Source organism: Prionailurus bengalensis, chromosome B4 (genome assembly GCF_016509475.1).
Source record: "Prionailurus bengalensis isolate Pbe53 chromosome B4, Fcat_Pben_1.1_paternal_pri, whole genome shotgun sequence".
Lineage (NCBI taxonomy): Eukaryota > Metazoa > Chordata > Mammalia > Carnivora > Felidae > Prionailurus > Prionailurus bengalensis.
The window spans coordinates 83375958-83388244 of NC_057358.1; the positions used below are offsets into that span (position 1 = coordinate 83375958).

The 12287-nt window shown below is 53.5% G+C and overlaps 1 protein-coding gene across 2 annotated transcripts in view; it reads left to right on the forward strand.

Annotated features, from left to right (window-relative positions):
• LRP1 (LDL receptor related protein 1) overlaps nucleotides 1–12287 on the forward strand; it is an 81839-nt gene that overhangs the window by 20185 nt on the left and 49367 nt on the right. For both annotated transcript variants that reach the window (XM_043564531.1, XM_043564532.1), the window contains exons 7-13: nucleotides 5230–5392; nucleotides 5472–5694; nucleotides 6700–6889; nucleotides 7527–7670; nucleotides 8794–9030; nucleotides 10226–10406; nucleotides 11512–11734. In XM_043564531.1, coding sequence (XP_043420466.1) covers nucleotides 5230–5392; nucleotides 5472–5694; nucleotides 6700–6889; nucleotides 7527–7670; nucleotides 8794–9030; nucleotides 10226–10406; nucleotides 11512–11734 — 1361 coding nt within the window. The remainder of the gene's footprint in view (nucleotides 1–5229; nucleotides 5393–5471; nucleotides 5695–6699; nucleotides 6890–7526; nucleotides 7671–8793; nucleotides 9031–10225; nucleotides 10407–11511; nucleotides 11735–12287) is intronic.

Sequence of the window (12287 nt, forward strand, 5' to 3'; positions counted from 1 at the left end):
CCCTCTTTCTTTGTGTGCGTGTGTGTGCGTGTGTGTATGTGTGTGGTTAAAATCACAACAGGAAATGGGTAGTGATGTGTCTAGAGGGAAGGCAGAGAGGGGGCAGAGAGTAACCCCCCTGCATCTGTGATGAACTGTCTTCCCCGGCTGGAAGGGGAGCTGTCTTTCCACTGAACTGGGCAGCCTGGGCCCTCTCAGCCTCCCAGTCTATGCCTATGGAATACTTCCAGATTTCATATATGAAAGCCAGCCACCACCACCCTCTTCCTTGGCCTTCCTCACCCACAGGGTGTCAGAATCCTGGGGGGCGGGGGCTCCTGCCAGCACACTCTTTGGCCTTGGGCCACCCGCATCCTGGTGCTTTTGCTTCCCATTCCCGTCCTGAGTTTCTTAATCATTTCACAGCCCTGCTCTCCTCTCCCTGGCTAGGCCAGCCCCACGTCTCCTCTCCGTCTCAGTCTCCCGGCTCAGCTCCAGCCTGTCCTCTCCTCCCCCGCTGTCTCCTTGAAGTTGCCTCTCCACCCAGCCTGCTCCCTAACCCCCCCCCCCCGCCCTTCCCTGTTTTCAAGCCACAGGAAGTAACTTAAGCAAGAAAGATGTGTTTTAGAGCCCAGCAAGGATTTCTCAATAGTGGGAAGATCCTGGTTCTGATTCTGAATCAGAGCTGCAGAATTTAGGCATCTCTTCTCTGGGACCAGCACTGACTGCCTTTGTGGACCTGGGCCAGGCAGGGGAAGGAGCAGAGCAGAAACCCCAGGCGGGTACAAGTGGGGCAGGAAGGGAGCCCAGGGGACAGAGGTGATGTGATGTGGCTGAGCCAGGGCCTCTCTGGGAACAAGAGGAGCTAAAGTCGGCTCAGCAGGAAACAGGAGCATGAGACATGCCATTTGGCAAAGCTCCTGCCAGACCTGCCTGGCGGTCTTTTGCCTGCTTGCAAAGACCCCAGACTCCTGATCCTCTCCCCCAGCCCTCCCTCTCCCCACTCAGGGCGAGAACCCCAAGTGGCTCTGAGAAGCGGGAGGATTACCAGACAGATGTGTTCTCCCACCATCGTGGGGGCATCCCAAGGCCAGAGAAGGAGGATCCTGGCAGTCGAAGGAAAGGGAAAAAGTGATGTCCCAGTTCTAGGACAACAGCGTGAGGAGTCAGTACTCAACAAATATTTGTTGAATGAATCAGTATATGTGTGTCAGACGCCGGGGACAGAGATGAAAGACAGCACCCTGCCCTCACAATATTTGTAGTCAGGTAAACAGACTGTGATGAAAGGACTTACTGGGCCATACAGGCACCTGAAATACAGAAATCTTTCTTCTGGGGGCCTGAGCTGAGTCTTGAAGAATAGTAGGTGTTAGCCCCAAACTGCGCACCTGGAGGGCCCGCCGTTAGTCAGGAGGCCACAGAGTTCTAGCTGGAGGCACAGATGGTAACTGGGTGGACAAGGTAGGGAAGAATGGGGTTGAGGTGAGGGAGGATCGTGGTATGAACAGCTCCCACTTATAGAGTGTTAATTATGTGCCAGGCCCTGTGCTAAGTGCTATTAATACACCGTCCCATTTTACAGATGAGCAAACTGAGACTCAGACATTAAGTAACTTTCCCATAATCCCACAGTTGGAAGATGATAGAACCAGGATTCGAGCCCAGGCTGTCAGTGTCTAGAGCCTGGCTGGGCCCAGGGTGGAGCAGAGTGACGGGAGAGGTGGGGAGTTTCCTGGAATAAGGACCAGAATGCGTGTGTCCGCTGGGGATGTGGTTAAAGTGGAAGTGGGTTTCATCCTCCCTCATCCACAGGCCTCATGACCTGTCCTATAATCTTTGGGTATGTGGATGCATTGGGGGATATTTCCTCACAGCAGGGAGGCGCCCTTCCTCCCCCAGATTTGTTTTAGGGAGAGTGACTGGAGTCCTGTAGCTGAAGCCAGGGTCTTCTTAGTAATGGGGTGGGCTGTTGTTTTGGGGAAAGCAACCACTGTTTAGGGAAATAACTCTTGAACAATGTGAATGGTAGAGAAGTTGAGAAAAATTGGACTTATAGGGGGTGCAGAGTGCTGAGCATTGGGGTGGGGGAGTGCAGGGAGGGCTCGTCAGTTATAAACACACACCCCTGGTCTATTCTGGAGCCTGGAAGTGAAAGTCTTTAATGACATTACTGGCAAGCTGTGGTCTGTCCTCTTGACTATCCCATCCCCCTCCCAGCTTCCTAGCCTCCTTCTGTAAGCTGGAATTCCCAACTTCTTGGCCCCCAGACCATCCCCAGACCCTTTCCACAACATAGCATTCCTCTCCTTGGGTTTACTTGAGGTTCTCCTGTCTTCAGGATTTGGGGGCCTTTGGCCAGAGCCCCTTGGAGGGTGCTCTGGGGTGGCTCAGCCCTGAGAAGCCTGGGCTGCAGGGGACAGTTGCCCTCTGAATGTGTGGGGCCAGAACATTCAGGTCCTCTAGGGTGAAACCCAGGACTCAACTTGCCCGCCCCCGCCCCTCATGCCGTGAGACAGGGCAACGGCCCAGATACTGCCTGTAGGGGAGCCCAGGAGGGAAGGTTCCCTCTCCCAATCTGAACCCATCTGTCTACACTGGCCTTAGGTATGAGTGGCCAAGTGTGTGCGTGTGTGTGTGTGTGTGAAGATGTGTGCATGTGTGTGAGTGTGTGTGGTTGGGCGGGCAGAGGAATCTGGACTTTAGGAGAGGGGAAAATAATGTGGTGGAGGGGGGTTGGATAACAAAGGATTTTTTTTGCTTGAGACTAATAGTCTCCAGCTGCAAAAATACCAAAGTGGAGGCAAGGCCGGGCTGGGGACTCCCGTTCTTGCCAACTCCTCACCGGCCTGCTGAGTGGGGCCGTGCCTGGCCTTTGGGAGGTGGAAGGGGAGACCGGCCAAGGGTAAATAATCTAGAGCAAGGACGATCCTTCTGCCTTCCTTCCCGGAATTGGCAGGAAACCCAGGCCAGGAGGGAGGCTCGAAGGTCAAACACTTCCTGGGGCTAAGGGGGTGATTTGTAGCTGCACCTGGGATGGGGGGGGGGGGCATCTGATCTCTTCAGATTTCTTCCTCCCCCCTTCTCGCTGAGGGAAGGGTGGATGGGGAGCAGGGGCAGGGTGTTGCCAGCCTGGAGCTGGGCAGTGACTCAGGGAAGCCTCAGGAAGTTAGAGAGGAGGACGCAGCTGCACCAGCTGGTGCTGGGAAACCAGCTTCCAATGATGAAGTTCCTCTGCATGCCAGCAGCCCCCCGCTGTGCCCACCAAGTAAAGGGCACGAAGCCCTATTTGCCTTTCAACCTGTTTGCCTTCCAACCTACTTGCCTGCTGGCTGCCTGGTGCTGCGGCAGGTCTCCCCCCCTCCACACACACACACTCTGGTTTGGGACTTTGGGTTTCCTTTGGAGGCGGCCCAGCAGCATTCATTTTAATCTGTTTTCTCCGTGGTAACAGTGTGTGGAGCAGCGTGATTGCCTTATCCCAGCACTGGGCCCTCTTCCTACATGGCCTGGGACCCACACTTCCAGGCTGCTCTGCCCCTCTCTTCTACTGTCGTCAGGGTGCTAGGAGCCCAGGGGAGAGAGTGGTTGGGTTTGGGGGTGCATCAGCAACCACAGGGACAATGCCTCATCCCTGTGACTTCTTTCTCCAGTCACCCTGAAGTGGGGTTTAACGGGGGGACCTGAAAAGGAAACTAGTTTGATGAGAACCTCAAATTGGCTCCTTCCCTTCCTCCCCGGCCTAAGTCCTGTGACTGTGAGTCAGTGTCAGGGCCTAGCCAAGTTCCTTGGGAGCCACGTTCCTGTTCCCTTTGCCCCCCACCCCCACCCACTGTCAGGAAATAGCCTCTGAATCCCTGTGGGGAGAGGGAAGGATTAGGGAAGAGTTGAGCAGAGCACCTAGTCATTATACCTACAGCTCTGTGGGGATAGAATAACCCCTACTGGGTTTGAGTGTGGGTAGCGTGTGGGGGTAAGGTTCAGCCAAAGGCAGGTGGTCCAAAGATTTCTTTACTTACTGAAATTGGTAAAGGTGGAGTACAAGGCAGGAGTCCTGAGGAGTCACTGTCTTAGGAGATTCCTAGTCTGCAAGAAGCATCACCTCTGGTGGTGGTAGTTGAAGGGACAAGTAAGTAAATGGATGGGAGCCAGTGGGTCCTGGAGAGGAGGTGCCTAGAAGAGGCCAGCAGGGGTCCCTGTCTCCAGACTTCCAGCCTCCAGACTTCCCACTGCCCTTGCTCCACCCCTACCCTCTTCAGTCCTTTTTAGCCTCTTCCATCGCCTCCAGAGATGGCATAGACTAAGTGTGGGCACCTGGTGTCCATCCTCCTCCCCTACTCACCTTTCTGAAGCTCCCCTTCTTTCTGAACCATGCCTCAGTTTACCTTCAGAGTCCTTTTATGGCCTTCCTCCTATGTTCTCTGTCTTCCAGCCCTATAGCTTATTCTCTGCTCCTTCCTACCCTCCCTAAGACATGAGGAAATTGAGCAATAGGGACATTGAAGAAACGGGAACAGGAGTGAGTAGAGGAAGTTTGGCCTATGTCACTGATTCCAACCTTTTGACACCGTGGGCCTTCCCTTTTCCATCTCTATGGGTGCCATATTTTGACATACTTTTCTCTCAGATTGCATTTATTGATGGTGTGCCCTGCTTTTCCATTTTTAAGAGTCATGGAACATGTACAGTGTTTGGTCAGTGCCCTGGCTAGCATGAGATACCCTGACTTACCATATAAAATTGATGAAAGTCCAGCCAACATCGAAGATGTGTGATATTTTAGTTAGCCTGAGTGCTGGTATCTCAAGTAAAAGCATATTTAAAAATACTGGATGAGCCAGTGGACCTGTCTTCAATGCCTTTCGGTACCTCAAGAAGATGGTCCTACTCAAGGAAGGTCTAGAGTTCGGGAAGCTTGTCCATCAACTAACCAGCCAACGCATACCTAGGGCCCCTGTGTGCTGGCCTTGAACTCCGTGTGCAGAGCAGTGTTCTGTGGGAGGATACTCAGACACTTCACTTTGGAGAGGCCAAATAGGTAGAAAGATGGCAAAGAATACAAGGCAAAATTGTGCCCTTGCCGTTAACTCCTATAGGAGGAGCTCAGAGAGGAGAGACAGCTGTCACCTACATGGTGAAGGAGGTCATCCCAGAGGAGGTGGGCTTCCAGGGGTGGGTTCTGCACCAACAAGGGATGGCCCTGTCTAGAGGTGGGCCTCCCCCCATAGCTCTTTCACTCACACTTTTCAGATGTGGAACAGATGGCCATCGACTGGCTGACGGGCAACTTCTACTTTGTGGATGACATCGACGATAGGATCTTTGTCTGCAACCGAAACGGGGACACGTGTGTCACTTTGCTGGACCTGGAGCTCTACAACCCCAAGGGCATTGCCCTGGACCCTGCCATGGGGTGAGGGGCGGGCAGAGGCTGTGGTGGAAGGGAGAGCGTTCAATGTCCACAACGCAGCTAACGTGCCCTCTGCCCGCAGGAAGGTGTTCTTCACTGACTATGGGCAGATCCCAAAGGTGGAGCGCTGCGACATGGATGGGCAGAACCGCACCAAGCTGGTCGATAGCAAGATTGTGTTTCCTCACGGCATCACGCTGGACCTGGTCAGCCGCCTTGTCTACTGGGCTGACGCCTACCTGGACTATATAGAGGTGGTAGACTACGAGGGCAAGGGCCGGCAGACCATCATCCAGGGCATTCTGGTGAGGGGAAAGCTTTTGCAGGGAAGCCATTCTCTAGGCCTCCCAGTGAGAGGGAGGACAGTGTGGGACAGTCTCTCTGGTGGGAAGCAGGGTGGACATGGAGAGGATGTGGCTTCCACTCTGGTGGAAACAGTCATTTTAGATACACCTTTTACTTCCCTTTTCTCACTTGATCCTTACAATGACCCCTGGGAGGTAGGTGGGCCAGTGTCTTAGTTCACTTTTGGTGGATGAAAAAAAAGCAGGGTTCAAAGAGGTTAAGTGATTTGCCTGAGATTACACAGCTGAGAAAGAGCGCTGGAACCTAGTCTAGAAGCCTTTCCAACTCAGAGGTGGCAGCTCCAATCTGGGATCATTAGGGTGACCAACCATCCCTGTTTGCCCAGGACTGTCCCAGTGTTAGCCTGGGAAGTCCCACAAACCAGCAAATCCCTTTGTCTTGGACAAGTTGGACAGTCAATTACCTTGGATAAGTTATGTGGGTAGCGAGGGCTGTTACCAGGCATCATTGAGGCAAGTCTGCCCTCTCAACTTCCTAAAGCTGGGGGCTGGAGAATGTTTTCTGTGGACAGAGTTTAGGGCCCAACTCTACTTCAGTCCAAAATCATTCCATCATCTACTGTATGCCTAAATCTCTGGGGAACATTGTTCCTGCCCTCAAGGGGTTTGAGCAGAGTAGATGGGGTAAGTCCACAAATCACCAGACAGGGGATAATAGCCAGAGAGATGGAATGTGAAGGGAAAGCCTGTGTCTGGTTAGAAGATCCCAGAAGTTCTACAAAGAAACGCTCTGTGAAGGATAAGTGGGATTTTGACAAGCAAAGATCTCAAAAGCAAGAAAATCCAACCAGAGGATACAGGAGTAAAACATGGAGTTAGACAACCATGGAATGAATTTGGGAGTGTGAATAATGAAATCTGGATGGGAAGCCAAGGAGCATTCCAGGGTCAGAGGGAGGATTTCCTTCTCCTCTCACGTTGACCATTCCTGCTTGCCCATCTCAGATTGAGCATCTGTATGGCCTGACTGTGTTTGAGAATTATCTCTATGCCACCAACTCGGACAACGCCAATGCCCAGCAGAAGACGAGCGTGATCCGAGTGAATCGATTCAATAGCACTGACTACCAGGTCGTCACCCGTGTGGACAAGGGTGGTGCCCTCCATATCTACCACCAGCGGCGTCAGCCCCGAGGTGAGTGGGGCTCTGCAGCCCCTTTGTGGACCCTCCTATGGGAGCCCCCGGTTCTCTCATATCATGACTACTTCTTGTAGCCATCCACCCTGGACTACCTCCCCTGTCCCCTCAGATTCCCCTGCCAGCCCCTTCCTGCCCTTCAGCCTCCAGATCTCACCTCCAAGGAGCCCCTGCCCCCCATTCTGCTCAGAACATAGGTTGTTCCTCCCAGTTCCCTGGCTGCTTTAGAGTAGAAGCACCTGACCACAGGCGATGGCATGACTGTCTCCCCTGATCACAGAAGCCCCCACCTGAGAGTCTGAAGGCTAGGTTATGGTGGGGCAGAGAAATCCTAGTCCTGTGGTTTCTGAATCTTCAAAATGGGACAATAAGCGTAAAGACCACATCTGGGTCGGGGGAGGGACGGGAGTGGGGTGCCCCGCTGGTTCAGTTGGTGAGACATGTGGCTCTTGATCTCAGGGTTGTAAGTTCAAGCCCCACATTGGGCGTGGTGCCTGCTTAAAAATTAATGAATGAATGAATCAATTAAAAAGACCACAGCAGGATGGAGTGTGGTCAGACTTCAGGACATCTTCTCAAGACCTGGGCACGGGGGCTCTGAAGAGTCCTGACTGGTTCTCTACCCTGCCTGCAGTGAGGAGCCACGCCTGTGAGAATGACCAGTTCGGGAAGCCAGGTGGCTGCTCCGACATCTGCCTGCTGGCGAACAGCCACAAGGCGCGGACCTGCCGCTGCCGTTCTGGCTTCAGCCTGGGCAGTGACGGGAAGTCATGCAAGAGTGAGTGACAGGGAAGGGCCTGTGTGCCTGCTGGGATGGGGTGGGGCGGGATTCTTATCTGCCTCCTTACAGCTGGCTGTTTCCATCAGAGATGCAGAGAAATGAAGGGATTTACCCAACATTTTGCTTCTAGTGAGGGGCATAGAAGGAATTTGAACCCATATCCGAGAACAAGGCTTTTCCCACTACCCTACTCGGGCTCCATAGAAGGCTGTCAACTGGCCCATTCACTTCATTTATTCATTTTTTTCACTCATTCACTCGACAAATATCCAGTGAGCATGTACTACGTGTCTGGCACTCTCCTGGCAATGAGGATTCAGCAGTGACAAGATAGATGTCATCTCTGCCTTCCAGAGCTTGTAGTCTGGCAGAGGAGACAGACAAATAAAAATAGCTTCGGGTGGTACCTGGTGTTAGGAAGAAAATAGAGTGGAATGTAGACTTGCTGATGACAGTGAGGGCTCCAGGTTAGACAGAGGGTCAGGGAAGGCTTCTCTGTGGAGGTAGGAGTTAAGCCAAGCTCTCTATGAAGTGAGGAGTTGGATCACGTGAGGACCCGAAGGCAGAGCTCCCTGGTAGAGGGAACCTACAGTGCCAGGCTCCAAGGCTGAGAACGGCACAGCATGAGTGAGGGGAGGCAGGAAGGAGAGGTTGGATGGGATTCTAAATGGGATGAGGAGCTCTTGGTGACTTGCCAGCAGAGAAGTGACGTGATGTGCTTCACATTTGTAAGGAGATCATGCTGGCTGGCCGCTGGGTGGAGGATGGACAGCAGGGAAGTGGCAGGAGGCCACTTCTGCCCTGTAAGCAGGAAGCGATGTGGCTTAGATAAGGATGATAGCAGAAGTGGTCCAAAGTGATCAGATTCCAATCAGATTCAGTGGGCACTTAACTGAAAACATGCTACTTGTTACTCTTGCCGCATTTCCCACCCCCAGAGTGCGTAGGCTGCCAACCAGGGTGCTGTCCCCTGGGCTTTAGATGTTTATGCATCTGTCCATGTGGCCCAGACCCCCTGCTACACCCATATCCCCTGACCCAGGAGAGCTGGGGTTTTGCAGATCCTTGGGCACATGTACCTAACTTTGTGTCCCCCCTTCCCCTCTCGTGCCTGCCCTAGAGCCAGAACATGAGCTGTTCCTTGTGTATGGCAAGGGCCGGCCAGGCATCATCCGGGGCATGGATATGGGAGCCAAAGTCCCAGATGAACACATGATCCCCATTGAGAACCTCATGAACCCCCGGGCCTTGGACTTCCATGCTGAAACTGGCTTCATCTACTTTGCTGACACCACCAGCTACCTCATTGGCCGCCAGAAGATCGATGGCACTGAGCGGGAGACCATCCTGAAGGACGGTAAGGGCCCCCAGTGAGGGAGGTGTACAGACAGGACCCCTGAGGGGCACCCACCTGGGACAGGAAGCGATTGGAGGCCTGGGCATCGCTTTCTCAGTGCCCTTTCGGCATGGAGAGTCCCCTGCTGACTGGCTGGCTGGGCTGGTTGGCATGGAGATGAGGGGATAGACAGATTGACCCCTGTGTGACCCCCTTCTTGGCTGAGCCGAAAAGAGGCAGGAGGATGGATGGTTAGGCAGCGTGGGCTGTCCTTGCCAACCCTTGGGAAAACTCGGGGTCTCTCTGCCATTGGCTCTGAGCCCCAGAGCTGCACGCAGTACACAGCCCACGAGAGTCCTGAGGCCTTGAATAGGAGCAGGCATACCAGCACATGATTGCACACGGAAGGTCTGTGCAGCCAGGCCTCCCGGCCACCGGAGCTGCGTGTTTACTTGTCCTGAGAAGAGTGTTTTGTGAACTGAATCCAGTTTTTCCCTCTGAGCTGCACGGGCAGGTCAACAGTACTTTGTCTCTTGAATATCCATCTGCGTGGAGGCTCTGAGCTCCTGAGTTCCGCCCTGTTCCTGCCGGTTGTTAGGAATTCCCACACTTGGGCCCCCGGGACAGGGCTCCCTAACCAGTCATCTAGCTGACGCCAGTTAGCGCTCCCCACCCACCCCCACTGCCGTTGGCTCACAGAACCTCAGCAGTCAGCAATCATAAGACTTTGGGGAAATCAAAAGTAACTCATCAGGAAAAGATTGGGGTTCCCTATACCAAGGGAACTGCTAGTTAAGCCTGAGATGAAGCCTTTGGCTCAGTGAAAAATCACTTCCTGATTTATTCGTTTTGTTAGCTCAGGATTTTTCGGCCTGGGATCTTGTGTCACCCTTGTGCCCAGAGCCACCCGCACACTGCTCCAGCTCACCCCGGCTCAGGCTCATGCATGCCCTCACATGAGAGGTCGCATCCACCACATAGGCTTATGGGCTGCCATGGACAGTTTTCAGAGACCCTGGGCCTCAACACGGATGCGGTGGCAACACAGTCTTCCCAGCTCTTTCTTCCAACCTCCCACCCTGTCCCACCCACCCTCTAGGGCTTTCCACACTCCCTGCTAGTCAGGTTGCTCAGAGGCATGTGTAGCCTGAGGGTCAGAGGCAGGCAGTCTTGAGCTTCCTTTGAGGCTCTCCATTGCCCCCTTCACTCCCTGCAGGTATCCACAATGTGGAGGGTGTGGCTGTGGACTGGATGGGGGACAATTTGTATTGGACGGATGATGGACCCAAGAAGACCATCAGCGTGGCCAGGCTGGAGAAGGCTGCTCAGACCCGCAAGACCTTAATCGAGGGCAAAATGACGCACCCCAGGGCCATTGTGGTGGATCCACTCAATGGGTGAGTCTTCCCAGGGCCTTGGGGTAGGAGGAGCCAGGAACTGTGGGTGTCAGAACTGGGAGGTGTGGGGCGCCTGGGTGGCGCAGTCGGTTAAGCCAGGTCACAATCTCGCGGTCCGTGGGTTCGAGCCCCGCGTCAGGCTCTGGGCTGATGGCTCGGAACCTGGAGCCTGTTTCCGATTCTGTGTCTCCCTCTCTCTCTGCCCCTCCCCCGTTCATGCTCTGTCTCTCTCTGTCCCAAAAATGAATAAACGTTGAAAAAAAAAATTAAAAAAAAAAAAAAAAGAACTGGGAGGTGAGACAGAGAGTGAACGGGGATGGCAGCCTAGGTGGAGTGCTGAGGCAAGAATCGGAAGCTGAATGGGGAAAAGTTGCCCCATCTTCAGGACAATGGGAGTGATGTCTTACACACATACATGGAGATCTGGTCTTGTCACTGCCAACTCAGAGCCCTCTATTGGCTCCCCTGGCCCTTGGAGTGAGACCCACTTTCCTTATCAGGCCTGGGGTCCTACAGGATCTGCTTTCATCTCCTTTGACCTCATCTGCACCTCTCTTCGACTCTTGGAAACTCTGTCCCCACTGCCCACTGTCTGTTCCTCACACACCCCAGCTCTTCCTGGCTCAAGGCTTTTGCTCTGGGACTTCCTTTGCTGAGCTCTCAGACATTTGCAGATCTAGTCCCTTGTCATCATTCACACCTAGGCCTCAAATGTTACCTCCTCAGAGAGGCTTTCTCCACCTGATTCCCAGTCTACTCTCTATATCATCTCCATGCTTTGTGTCCTTCCTGGTTTTTCTCATTCTCCAATGTGTGTGACCTTCCAGTTGACTTGTTTCTTATCTGTACCCCTGGATAGGATGTGACCTCCAGGAGAGCAGGGGCCTTGTCTGCCTTGCTCTCCGCTGGGTCCTTGACTCACAGTAGGCACTCAACAAATATTTGTTGAATGGAGGAATGAAGGAAGGAAATGTGGGGGCTAGGGTTGAGCAGGAAGGAAGCCCCCTGGGAGGGGATCTGGCATAGCACACGTGGAGTGGGATCACACAGGAGGCTGCTGATGGCAGGGGTAGCCCTTGTGGTGCTGACCAATCACTGCCCACAGGTGGATGTACTGGACAGACTGGGAGGAGGACCCCAAGGACAGTCGACGAGGGCGGCTGGAGAGGGCCTGGATGGATGGCTCACACCGAGACATCTTTGTCACCTCTAAGACAGTGCTTTGGCCCAATGGGCTGAGCCTGGACATCCCAGCTGGGCGCCTCTACTGGGTGGATGCCTTCTATGACCGCATTGAGACCATACTGCTCAATGGCACAGACCGGAAGGTGGGCAGGCAGGCACCTGTGTGGGGGTGTTCATGTGTGCACTGCTAGACCACATTTGTGTGCGGATGAGGCTTCTTATGTGTGAATGTGTGAGTCTCTCTATATCCAGGCCTGTGCACTTCGTGCATGTTTACCTACGTACCGATGGACGTGCACACTGGTGTGCTGTGTCTTATGTGTTGTATTGCTTGAGGATTGCCTCTGTAAGAGTCCATCTGTGATTGCATGTTGTCTGCAGGCTTGACACTCATGTGCACGCCTGGGTGTATACCTTGTGTGCACCTCGGCATGTTTATGCACACACACACAGCACACTTCGGTGTGTGCCTGCTGTGTTCGCCTCTGTGCAAGTGCAGGATGACTAGAGATGGCATATATGTACGCTTTTTTGTTTGGGTGGCCATGTGTTTTATGAGTCATGTGCCTACGAGACGTGTGGACTAAGCTCTTTCATAATATATGAGGCCCTTTATGATATGGCCCCTGACTATCTCTGTGGTCTTATTTCTGCCCCTGTTCCCTGTATCCCAGTATTTGAACAAGCAACACTACA